The 13,525-nt window shown below is 33.8% G+C and overlaps 1 protein-coding gene across 5 annotated transcripts in view; it reads right to left on the reverse strand.

The window, feature by feature from the left end:
• Positions 1-13,525, reverse strand: part of LOC149794319 (transforming protein p54/c-ets-1-like) — a 187,736-nt gene that overhangs the window by 16,051 nt on the left and 158,160 nt on the right. For all 5 annotated transcript variants that reach the window (XM_089968477.1, XM_089968476.1, XM_089968475.1 and 2 more), the window contains one exon: positions 209-331. In XM_089968477.1, the coding sequence (XP_089824603.1) occupies positions 209-331 (123 nt within the window). The remainder of the gene's footprint in view (positions 1-208; positions 332-13,525) is intronic.

The raw sequence follows: 13,525 nt of genomic DNA on the forward strand, positions 1-13,525 counted from the left end.
ATAGATCACGATAGGAATGAAGGCCACACCATTATCGAAAAATGAAATAAAAATTACAAAGTCTTGCACAGTCTAAAATGTACTGCCTTTTCTTTTACAAGAATTCTGTCTGCTGGTTTTGATTTTAAAAAGAGAAAATTATGATGGCAAGATATTGCTCATCTGAATTATTTGTGCTGAATGTTTTTTTTTATTTTTTTATACCAACCTTTTGGAATGCCCAGTCTTTGCTGTTCCTTCTCGAAAGTCTTGAAACTTTCAAGAAGTGCCTGTGACATTTTCTGATTTGTCCCTGGGGTGAGGGGAGGAACTTGTGTGGAGGTGGGAACATCTAAAAAATAAAACATTAATGATGTTAAAAATATAAATTCTGTGGTGAAATTGGATCAGATTTCAGCTCTACAATTTTGAGACAATGTTGCAATACGCAGCAAACATAAAGAAGAAAACACTGCATTGTTTTCAGCAGGAATCTTGTTGACTAATCAGCTTTGCTGTCAAGAACAATACATCAAGGTACAATGGGTTCAATGGTTTTTAACAGTACATTCAACACATTATAGACAATACCACACTGATGAACTTCCCGAAGTAATACTCAGGTAGCCAATATAACCTGGCAGAAAAATTAAATACTACCCATACAGAATGCATTTTCAAGAAAAACTTCTCATTATTAAATTCTCATGGTGAATACCAAATTTATAACGCTTAGGAGAAAATAACAGAAGTGAATTCTGATAGTACAAAATAAGCATAAAAATATATTAATGTGTAATTTTACGAGTTTTATTCCTAACATGCCAACAAACAAACAAAAAAAACTGACAGAATTTTCTATCTCACAAATTTCAATATAATGTTGCAAGCTTTATGGTTATTTCTGATTTTTTATATAATTTTTAATAATAATAATAATATTAATATTCCACTCCCTCAATAATTCAAAAACATGCTTAAAATACAAGATCAGGTATGGATCCCATTCTTTTAACTGAGAAATCTCCCCAAAATTTAACCCATTTTCTGAAAGTGAAAACAATCTTAACCAAAACTGGTAATTGAAACCTTAATATATTGCTTTCCAAAACAGTAGGTAGTCCATGGAAATTTGAATTGTTATTATGAAATTCTCAGCTTTAAATAAATAATATTTTCTTCGTCTTTCCAAAGAGAATTCTTATTACACCATAGATAAATATTCAATGAAATGTTGATCCATAAAAATGTCACGCTTGCTTACTGGAGGCAGCACTTTAATTATGTTAAAAAAATACCAATTAAACAAACTTAATCAAGTGAAATTCATCATTTAGTTTTATCTTTTAGTTCAGTATACCAGGTTTTGGGGTTTCTGGGACTCAATTCGAGTAGTTCTTTCTTGGTCGTGAAGCCGACTGTGTACAAAAAGCATAAAGTCCAAATCAAAATTAGATGGCACATTCATCTGGCAGCACTATGATTGTAATTTGGTCACAAAGTTCTCAGGTATTCTCATACAAGGTCCAGCCCAATTGTATCCTCCCCTGCTTATCAATGTGTGAAAAGAGAGTTCTTTCACTCTTAAGCCCTAAGTAGGTTGATTGGGTCCCTAAGTGACAAGGATAAGTAAGGCCGAATGTGCACCAACAATAAAGAAGTTCCTTTAATCTATTATTCTTTAATAGCAGTCCATATTAAGGAGAAGTGAGCTAAGAAATTACCCACTGGGTATTATTATTAAGCACGGCGACATCTTCAGTGAAAATGTGTAAACATTTCTACAGGCACAACAGGCAAGTAAATATAGAGGGTAGAACCAGAGTATACCAACTTAAAGCTTAATAAAGGAAAACATTTACATAGGGAGTACACCTGTGGATAAACAACATTTCTTATGGTAATATCTTAATTTACTATAGGTACTTGTGTATAAAATTACTCTCTTTCAAATATTGAAATATTTCAATTTGTTTAAAAGCTATGGGTGTTTATGTTATGTTTAATTTTGTTTACTTCAGTTCTTCGGTTCCAAAAGAAAAGGTAATAACATTAACTTAGATTCAAGACATACCCAGAAATACATTTTTAAAAATAGCTGTCTCTGATTATGAAGAGTGAACAGGAGGACATTTTCACTTTCATCCCATGTTTTTAAAAAAATTTAAATATCTATTTAGTAATGCACCTGTCAGATTTCAATCCCAGTCAAACAATAAGGTTAAAATAGTAAAGCAAAATTTGGGATACAACACAGCATAAACATGCATGTAGTTGCCATAGTTCTTGTCATGAAAATTCTCAAGTGCTGTTGCTTAATATTTTATATACAGTTCTAAATACCTCAAAAATTAAACTTGTAAAACAAAGTTTGAAATAATAGGAAGTGTTACAATGAAGAACCAGATAAAGAGGAAGTGATGCACTCTAACAATGCAATTTTTTTAAAAAATGACATTTATTGTACATAAATGCATTGTGCAAGTACATGTATTTGTAAGTAAATGGAAAATTGTGGAGACAGCTTAGCCACAAAGTATGAGTACATACAATCAGTAATTGGCACTTTCTTATAATTATGTCAACAGATTAGCCAAAAATCAAAACCTTTATATCTGAACACCTGTGTTGGACTACTTACTTAATAAGTCCTGGTTAAATGGGACTCAGAATAGTTACATGAAGGACTTGAGTGATGGACTACAAGGATTGGCAAGGCTTATGGTAAATATTGCATCCAAGTTACCATATATACTCACTTATAAGTGGAGTTCACCTGCAAATTGCACAGACCCAGAGCTGTCACTACATAATGCACTGGCAGATCTGGGTCTGTGCAGTTTTTTTAGGAGTAATCAGTTGAACAAACAACATAGACCCTGATCTGCAGGGTCATGTCATTATGCTATGGCAGATTATGATCTTGGTTATTTGCAGTTTAAGTCAACATAAAAGCAAAACTATACAGTACCCTTATTAGCCTAAACTGGGTATGTAAGAGTCAGAGGTATTAGCCGAAGTTTTAGCCATGTGTTTTCCCACAGGTGGTACCCATGTGAAGATATATAGAACTGCAGTGTTTGTAACTTCACCTTTCAATAGCTGCTATGATGACATTTTGAAACTGAAGCACTACACAAAGATTGACACTTTCAAATCCACTTTCATCTCCCCTCTCAAACTTCCAAGAAACCAAAAAATATAAAAACTTCCTGACAAGTTAAATTATAAATATATACAAAAATATTTCCTACTAACTTGATTATCTTCAACATTCTATATCCCACTTTGAATCTTTTGGAGATTTGTACACACGTGGAAATTTGTAAAGATTTTAACACATCTGGAGATTTATTAAGAGATTTCACACATTTGGAAATTATACAGAGATTTGTACACATTTGGAGATTTGTACAGAGATTTGTACACATCTGAAGAACATATATAATTTTTAGTAGCTTATACTTTATGTTTAATGTGATGCCATACAGCAGGGATAAAAACAAGGTACATTTTACAGGTGATAATACTGATATCCCCATAAATTGCTTGCTGAAAAATGAACATGAAGTTACTTACATATAATATTGTGTACTGAAAATAAAAAATACAGCAGAGAACACTGAGAGAAAAAATCTGATTTAAGCTAATTGGAAATATTACCATATCTACTCGCTTATGAGACAAGTCCAACTGCAAACTGCACACACCCAGAACTGCTGCTGCATAATGTGCCAGCAGATCTGAATCTGTGCAGTTTGTTCGGAGTAATCAATAGTATAAACAACACAGACCCTGACATGGAGGAACATTATGTTATGGCAGATCAGGATCTTTGTTGCTTGCAGTTGGACTCGACTTAAAAGCGAGTATATACAGATACATCAAAATGCTGCAAGTACTGACAGATAATTTCAAGTTGTAAAGTCTAGAATTTCCCAATTTGCCAAGTGCCATTAATATTGATCAATCATTTAATAAACAAAAATCAATCATACAAAATCTAAATAAAAGTCCTTCAGGGATGTCAAAAACAAAGCAGTAATTGTCAACCAGAAACTTTTGGACTTCTGTGAAATTTTACATAAATTTACATATTTCAATTTATTTCCGAAGCAATGATCAAGCAATATTTACATGGACCATGACATGTTTTATTCAATTTAGAAAATAACGTGTCTTTCTATATATCTTATATAGTTACAAGGTTTGTGTCGATTACACACTTTTCAGGCACACTGTAACAAACTTCACTCAGTACATACATGATATGAAAAGTTTACAGTTCTTTATTTCTGACTTAAAGTGGATGTAAATGGCAAATGCATGGTTGCCCCAGGCAATGAGTCATAGTCATGTAAACAAATCCAGAAGATGTATCCATTAAAACAAATGATCTTAGCATTTATCTGTAATCAGGATACAAACTGATTGTCTTACCTAACCCAAAAAAAGCACTATATTCGCTCACTTATAGATAGGTTGAACTGCGAAAACAGCACAGACCCTGATGTGCATGACACATCACAAATCAGGGCCTGATATTTGTACTTCTAACAAAACAACAAAGACCCAAATTGACCAGAACATTATACAATTGCAGATATGGGTCTATGTAGTTTGTAATTGGATCAAACTTGTACATGAGTATGAAAGGTAATCTAATGGGTGGAAAACCACTTCTGTACAAAACATAACCATCATGCACATTTCCCTGAGTGAGAACATACGATACAGATTGCCCATACTGTATAGATTATCTGTACTATACAGATTACCTGTATTATACAGTACCTGTACTATACATTATATCTACTATGGACTGCTTGTACTACAGATTACCTGTACCATACAGATTACCTCTACTATACATTACAAGCACTATACAGACTGCATATACTATTCAGATTACTTGTGCTGAAAAAATTGGTTATGTTCATTGTTCAATTTCTCTGACTGCCTCTTGGAGTGAATATGCATACATCAATATCTATATTCATCCTATACTGCAACAACAATGTAGATTACATTTCTGTCAGAAGGTACCATTTAAATTTGGCTGGGGGTCCCGGGCCCAAAATAGCTTGCAAAAAAACAAAAAAAACAATCTTGCTCTGATTTGCTGAGAAAAGGAAATCATTGTCTTCATTAGTTTTTTAAAAATGTCAATTATATTAAGACAAAAGAAAACAAAATATTATTGTTAATAAGAAAATCCCAGGCACACAAACAACCACTCCCATCCCTGAAAATGATATGGCCAGTTGTAGTAAACTATTTTCCCAATACCACATCTATGATGCACCTCACAATGTTAAAACTGACAGAAGTTCATGAATCTGTACTGCCTATTTAAAATTAACATGTTCATCATTAAACTTTTAAAAAAACATTTTTTTCTTCAATATGTGAACAGTTGATTTAACTACCATTTATGTGAATATTGCAAGTTCATTTAAACTCAGTATTTCCTAAAATAGTAAAACTATTTGTACACACAATTTAATTGGAAGTTTACCAATAAAACATCAAATACAGACTGAAAACATGTATTCTGTGACAATAAAAAAGAACATATCCATGTTACACAGCTGTTGCTACAGTATGATACAATCAGAATGATTCATCATGTCTTGTATCTATAAATGCAGTTATTTCTGGAAAACATGGAACCAGTCTATACAACATGTCTGACATCAGAAACATCAAAGGTATTGAGCCCGTTTTGTCCATGTTTCTAGAAAGTACATGGCTTTTTATGATTTAATTACAAATTTAGAACCCTCAAACATCATCCCTTTGGACTCACCTAGTAAACGACCTAAACCTGGGGCAAAATATAGTGAAGATTTTAGCTGGTTAATCATACCTTGTAAAATATATGCCTACAGAATTAGAGAACATATGAACATCACAGCCAAGACAGTTACCCAATACATTCTAGTAAATTCACAAACTGCATCAAAATCAAAATACAATTCTTATATTGTCATGAGAGCAATTAACATGCAAATTTGGCAAGATAATGTAACTTTCAAATTACGTTCTTAAAAAAATGGATTGGTTGCAAAAACTGTTTCGATGTAATGTGATATCACCTACACCTGATACTATATGACTGGCAGAATTTTAATACAAAAATTAGAAACAATATCGCAATTCAAGTAGTTATACTGTGCTCACTTGATTTTCACCCATGTGCACCATTCTTGAGCTGACATGACAACAGCCACAGCTTGTATGACCCAAGCAAAACAACAAAACATTTTTTTTAATATTCTGCACTCCTGGCCATAAATTCAACATAGGCTCCATACTGTGAAATAATAAATAAATTCCAATCTACCATGCTAAATATCCTATATAACCACTGAAACAATATAGATAATTTAGTATTTGTAACATACACTGACGCACTTTCAGCAACCTTGCATGCCCAATGAAAGGGTCAGAGGATCAGGATTGTACAAATCAACTGTTTGCAGACAGGACAAACGTTAAATGCTCTAGGCAACCAAATACTAAGCCAATCAATGAGTATAATTAAACTATACAATTTTGTTTCTTAAAGGTAAAAGAAAATACAAGAAATGTATTCATGAAACACTAATGCCCATCCACATTGAAATTGACAAATGCAAACTTGACCAAGGTGTGATTGATACAAGGGTAACACTATGATCATGCCACTGCTGTGGGATATAAAAATTAAGTTAAATAAATAAATAAATAAATAAATATAAAAATTCATAAATGATTTGTGCCTTTGCAGGAACATTTTCATTCCAAGCAATAAGAAAAAGTGCAGCATTTCTCCCTTCTTAAGGCTGTAGCAATGCAGACATTTTGTGGATTTTTAAAATGTACAGCTGGAACAAATTTCTATTACAGTGGCAAAGTAGATTACATGTGGTGCAGTATGGAACTGTGCCAGGAACTAAAGTTCAAAGGGAAAGGATGAACTTGATTGGTGTATCACAGCTTTATCCCATCTCTCCCTCCCATTGGATTAGCTTGGGTTCATTCACAATTTGATACCACACATACCCTCTTATTAGTACAACAAAATTGGTCCATTGATGCCTTCAAAAACTTACAGCATCACAAGAGTTGATTTATATCAAATGATAGGCTGAAATATAGCACTATCAGCAGAGACCATTATATGTAGGACATGTGCTCGTAAAGGTCACTTTTACATGCTTTTAAAATCATTGTTAGAAATTATCAGGTATGAAACTCCCCAAATTTAACCCCTAATTGCCAAAAAAGGGATCCCTACTTTCAATTTTCACTTCTGATTTATTGTAATTCGAGTCACATGCAATCATGCTTTAACTAGTTGATATTAGAGCAATGTGGGTTGACACTTTGATGTTTGACACAGTAGCGATTGCAAACAGTAAGCACCTCTGCAGTCCAAAGACTGATCTCTGGATCCAGCCATACACAAGGCTAAAGTAGTTGAGCTGAAACTGCTACCTGAGCAGTCAAATTATAAAACATTTTCTTCTGGCAAACATCAGAGATTAATATTTATATTCAACTATTTGTTTACCTAATGTGTTTGGTAACATTTACAGGAGAAACAAGCATGGCAAAATGTGAAAAATGCAAACCTGCCAAAAATTCAAACACCCATTCATACAGTAATTATGTAATTACAAAATGATGGATAATAATATTGTTTACTAACATTATTATATCTATTCTGGCATTTGGGCACTCCCAAAATCAAAAATGCATAATATGGCAATATTATGGCAAGTTGATGAAATACCTGGTATAGAATACAGGGGTCATATCAAAGTCAAGAAAGTCTTTCGTTAACACAACCAGACCCATCTTAAATCAACCAGAACCAGAGCTATGAAAACTGTTTTGATTTCCTGTTGTACACTGGTTTTGTCAGGAACATTCGTAATCAATCCTCTATACCATACTACCTGCAATCCTTTAATTACAATATATTGCTAAATTTTGTATTTTATTAAAGTTTTGAATTCATTTTATTTCACAGCCATGGAGTTATAAATATGCTTAAAATTGAACAGCACCCTTTTTATTTTCTTTCTATGCAAATGGTGCAGTTAGGAATGTGGCTAGCAGCTAGGAAAAAGATAATATCATGTTAACATGATTGTGTATCAGTATCAGGTTGTGAACTGACCATATTAGCCTTAGTTCTGTTGAGTTACTATAAGATGATATTTGACATAACACGAGAGGGAATACTGTTTGACGCCAGTAAAGAAAAACATTTTAAATATTTAGGTTCTGTTTTATTTATTTGAACTGAAAAATAGCTCCATGCCTCTGCTACATAGTGGTACGGAGTACAGACTGCAAACAAATTACAGCTGATGACCTGAAGTGTTTATAGAGAGAGAGAAAATGAGAATAAATATGGCAATGTTAACCAGTCACCAACACTGATTTGAAAAGGACTGGAAGCAATCACGTAATGCTTGCAAACAGGCAATTTCAGTTCGATCATTCACTCAATTCTATGATGAAATTTATTTTATCATTATAACAGAATGGCTAATTTCATTTTGCACAAATTTTGTTGTTGTTGTTGTTGTTGTTGTGGGGTTTAACGCCATTTTTCAGCACGATAGGCTATACATGGCGGCCAGTATTAATGGTGGAGGAAGAACCCGGAAAACCCCGGAAAGAACCACCGACCCACGAGAAGCTACTGGCAGGCTTTCTCACATGCCCACATTGGCTGAATCTTAGACTTGAACCGCCGCAGACAGAGGTGAGATGGCAGTGATCCGTAACGAAGAGCGCTTTAGACCACTCGGCCACTCGGGGCCCCCACAAATTTTGTAATCTATTTCTAAGAGAAAGTATATCATTCATATGTCATGTTCAATTTTAGTCTATGAAACTGATTAAACCGTTATGTTTTAGATTTAATTGTTGCATTTAAAATACTGGGTCTCACGTTAATCTATTGTATATATTTGCTCAGATCTGTTATTCCAACCATTAATTTCATTTTTTTTTTTTTTTGCTTGATGGGGAGGGGGGATAACAGTGGTTAATCATCTCCTACATATTTATAACCAAAGCATCATAATAAGAGGGGTGAAGGTATCATATATCACACTGCCCCTCAAACACTATAGTGTACATGTGCAAGTTGACATGACTTTAGAAGAGACCAATTAAAGCTGCATGGTTCAATGAATCTGCACTTATCTGCTTTTCTGTTAGTTCAAAGCCATAGTTATCAACATATTTTAGTTTGTGAAAGGATTATTTGAGTTTTCTTTCCTATGTCTTTTTATTAAACAGTTTTTTAACTTTTTGTTAGGAATGCTTTTTTTTCTAACTGAAAGGTCTACTCCCTAACCTAATTGCAGCTGGGAACTAGTTCTTGATAAATGACCATTGTAGATGCTATACCATAATTTTTACATAAGTCAGATTGCCATTTCACACTTATTGTAATTTGTATTGTACATCGCATGTACATATAATAGGAGGCCAATGTTCTTAAAAAGATTTTGTGATGCTAATGCATGCTTACCCTGATGTTATCAAATATTTCTGGTTTTGATCACTAAAATGATCTGACACAAGATAGGAAAAGACAATACGATAAATGGGTAAAAAGCTAGCAAGTGATTAATAGGATTTCTATTCAAAGGTCCCTTCACTGAAACCATCAGACAGAAAATTATTGAATCTAGTTAATACCTTTTATGTTCCATTCTTTTCTTTAAATTTTCTCAAACTTCTCATGCCATAAAGAAGGAATACCTGAATTCATGCTACCCCTTTTCATAAACCCTACATTCCATCTCCCTCCCCTATATATAATCTGGCCCATGCATGTACATTAGAGGCCATCCATTCAATGGTGGAGGTGTGTGTGTTTGGGATTGAAATAAAATAAACCACAAACAATTTTGACCATTAAATATCTTGAGAAAAAACATTCTTGTTCTGATTTCAAGAACACAAAACTAATTATATCCATTAATGTAGTTGGAAAAATCATTAAACTATCTTGATGTGAAAGACTCCCTTCCCCTTTCTGAACAATAAATGGTTGTTCCCTTAATGGCCTTGGAGCAAGGTGGTCCAGTTTAGGGGAATAAATGGCCAACAGATGGTGAAACATTATTCCTCTACAAATTGGCAAATGTGGGAGAATGCACTCAAGCACCTGCTCAAAAAAAGCAAAGACCAGGGAAAATCATTTGATATTATTGGATCAAAGAGAAAATGCAGAGTTTTATTATTTGAACATAATGCTAATTTAAGACGAATGACTGGAAAATCATCCTTTTATATCCTTGTCTTGTCTATAAACATTAAGCTGTCAGGAAAATATATATAAAGGTCTAATGGTTAGGCTTCTGGGGTTCTACAGTGAGAATAACATTTCAAAGTATATGTGGGAGTCAAAGTACATGTCGCAGCTGGACAATGTACATGTGGTAGTCAGACAAAGTACATGTTAGTCTCAAATTGCAGTTGTTTGTAATGCATACAGCAGCAATTACCACAAACCATGAAGTTAAAAACCCAATGAAAATTATTTGTGAAGACAGCAGAACCTCCTTTCCCATCACAGCCATAAAAATAAAAAAAATAACTAAAAAAGGAAACCATACGAAAAGGAACAAATTTAAAAAATGTATTTATAATGTTTAAAAGCACATCACAAAGATCACAAATATACATGTAGTTTTAAAAATATGGTCAAGACAAAAACCTTGCCAAATCTGACCAGATATACCATCTGATAGAAAAGATTTTGCTAATCTCCACACAAAAAAAACATACAAAACATTGACCAAAAATCCGTAAGTCAGAACATTTCTGTATGAACCAAATTCTTTTAAAAAAAGTCAAAGAATTCCTCATTTGGAAGGATATCAAAAGACACATCCAGAGTGAACAGGCTGCATCCATTAGCCTCAACCATAGCCAGGAGAGTAAATCAGGACTGCACATTATATCGTGTCCACATGGGGTTAATTAAATTACAGTTAGATAAAAATGTATTTCAGATAAACATCACCTTACACTGGAAGGCAAAACTACTTGTTAATGTCTGAATTTTTCTCGAAGAACTTTAAAGATGCAACATGTTATTAGCACTAAGATCAACCCATGCTCTATCTTAATACCACTAAGAACAACCCCCACTCTATGTTGTTAACCACAAAGATCAACAAATACCCTATCTTATTACCAAGATCAATCCACACCCTATCTTATTACCACTAAGATCAACCCATACCCTGTTACTACCAAGATCAACCCATAGCCCTAGGCTATTACCACTAAGAACAACCCATCTTATTGCCAAGATCAATCCACACCCTATCTTATTACCACTAAGATCAACCCATACCCTGTTACTACCAAGATCAACCCATTGCCCTAGGCTATTACCACTAAGAACAACCCATCTTATTACCAAAATCAATCCATACCCTACCTTATAACCACTAAGAACAATCCATACCCTATGTTGTTAACCATTAAGATCAACCCAAACCCTTTGTTATTAACAATTAAGATCTTATTACCACCATGATCAACCCATACTGTATCTTATTACTACTAAGATGAACATATATTGTTATTACGTAGATCAACCCATACCGTATCTCATTACTACCAAGATCAACACATACCCTATCTTATTACCAATAAGAACAACCCAAACCCTATGTTATTAACCATTAAGATAAACCCATTCCCTATTGTAATACAACCATGATCAGCCCATACCCTATCTTATTACGACTAAGATAAATAAACATATATTTTTATTATGTAGATAAACCCATACCGTATCTCATTACTACGAAGATTAACACCTGCCCTGTCTTATTAATACCAAGATCAACCCATACAGTATGCTATTTGCACTAAGATCAATCCATACCCTGTAATTACCATCAAGATCAACCCATAGCCTATATTATTACCAAGTTCAACACATACTCTGTTATTACCACCAAGTTCAACCATATTCTATGTTAATACCAATAAGATCAACCCATACCCTATGTTATTACCACCAAGATCAAACCATACCCTATGTTATTACCACCAAGATCAAACCATACCTTATTTTATTACCACCAAGATCAACCCATATTATGTTATTACCAATAAGATCAACCAAACCCTCTATGTTTACCAAATTTTAGTACCATTTCATATCAAAATGTATCAGCCTACAGTACTGTAGACCACAATGTCTTTTTTGTTTAATGAACAAAGAAAAGATAGCCAAAATAAATGATATTAAAATACAAGTAATATCTAAGTGCAAACTGCATTTGTATGTGCCTGCAGATATGTGTCTATGCAGTTAGGACTCATCAGTACAAAAAAGAGCAACAACCCTGATCTACCAGCCCATTTAGCATCAGCAGATCCATCTCAGCATTGTTTGTATTTGGATTATATCTATTTTTTCTATTACAAATGTAGTATAAATATGTATCTTGCAAAATTAAATGCTGTTATTCTGGTACTAATCTGTACATACCATATAAATACACTTATAAGTCAAGTCCAACTGCAAACAACACTGACCCTGATCTGTTCTAGCATAATCTGCCTGCAGATCAGGGTCTATGTTGTTTGTTCTACTGATTACTCCTAACAAACTGCATGGACCCATATCTGCTGGTGCATTATGCGATGGCAGATCTGGGTCTGTGCACTTTGACTCGACTATAAATGAGAATATCAGTAACCCTAATAAGTCCTGGCCAGTTCTTTTCCAAAAAGTTTACACGTGGGCTCCCCGACCTTATCATTGTACAAATACTGTATATATTTGGTGGAGGTTTTTATTATACATAGAGTTATTGTATCACCTAAAAACAAAAGAGTGCTAATTCAAGCCTTCAGCTTTTGAAGACTTGGTTGAAATCAAATCCCCATTATCAAAACATGTGTATCATCACTATCTTGTACAAATCTTCTCTCTCTAAAAGTAGGACATCTATTATCTGCCAAGAAATGTTTTTGTCTCCACTGATAATTTCAGCAGAGCATTTCTCTTTGCTTCCCATTTATACCAAAGCAAACTGTTTATTGGCAAGTGTCAAAGTAAAATCAGTCTTTATCTGATTTGGGTAGAATTCTTACACATGTAGAAAACTGTATGGTTAAAACAAAGCAAATTAAATTCGTACAGAAATTATCACAAATTTTGTGCTGTCACAAAATTCAATCATGCACATGTGACTTCTTTTGCCAAGTGATGAACAAAACAATATGATTACAAAAAAAGTAACTATTCTAATCCACGTGTTTACCAACTGTACATTTTCCAGGAAAATTGACAGTAATGATTTATGACAGTTGATTTTCTTGCCATGCACGATGGCCCAACTCAGTCAACAAAATTGGAAAATGACAGTAATGACCTTCAAGTCTGTGAAACTGGCTATAATGCCGATTCAACACAAGCTGCTGGCTCTAGAACGATGTCATTTTGGTTAATAGCATTGTTAACTGTGGTAATTAACTCCAATTTTGACTCACTCAGGAC

The sequence above is a fragment of the Sinohyriopsis cumingii genome, chromosome 8, assembly GCF_028554795.1.
Source record: "Sinohyriopsis cumingii isolate HCF-2022 chromosome 8, ASM2855479v2, whole genome shotgun sequence".
In the NCBI taxonomy this organism is placed as follows: domain Eukaryota; kingdom Metazoa; phylum Mollusca; class Bivalvia; order Unionida; family Unionidae; genus Sinohyriopsis; species Sinohyriopsis cumingii.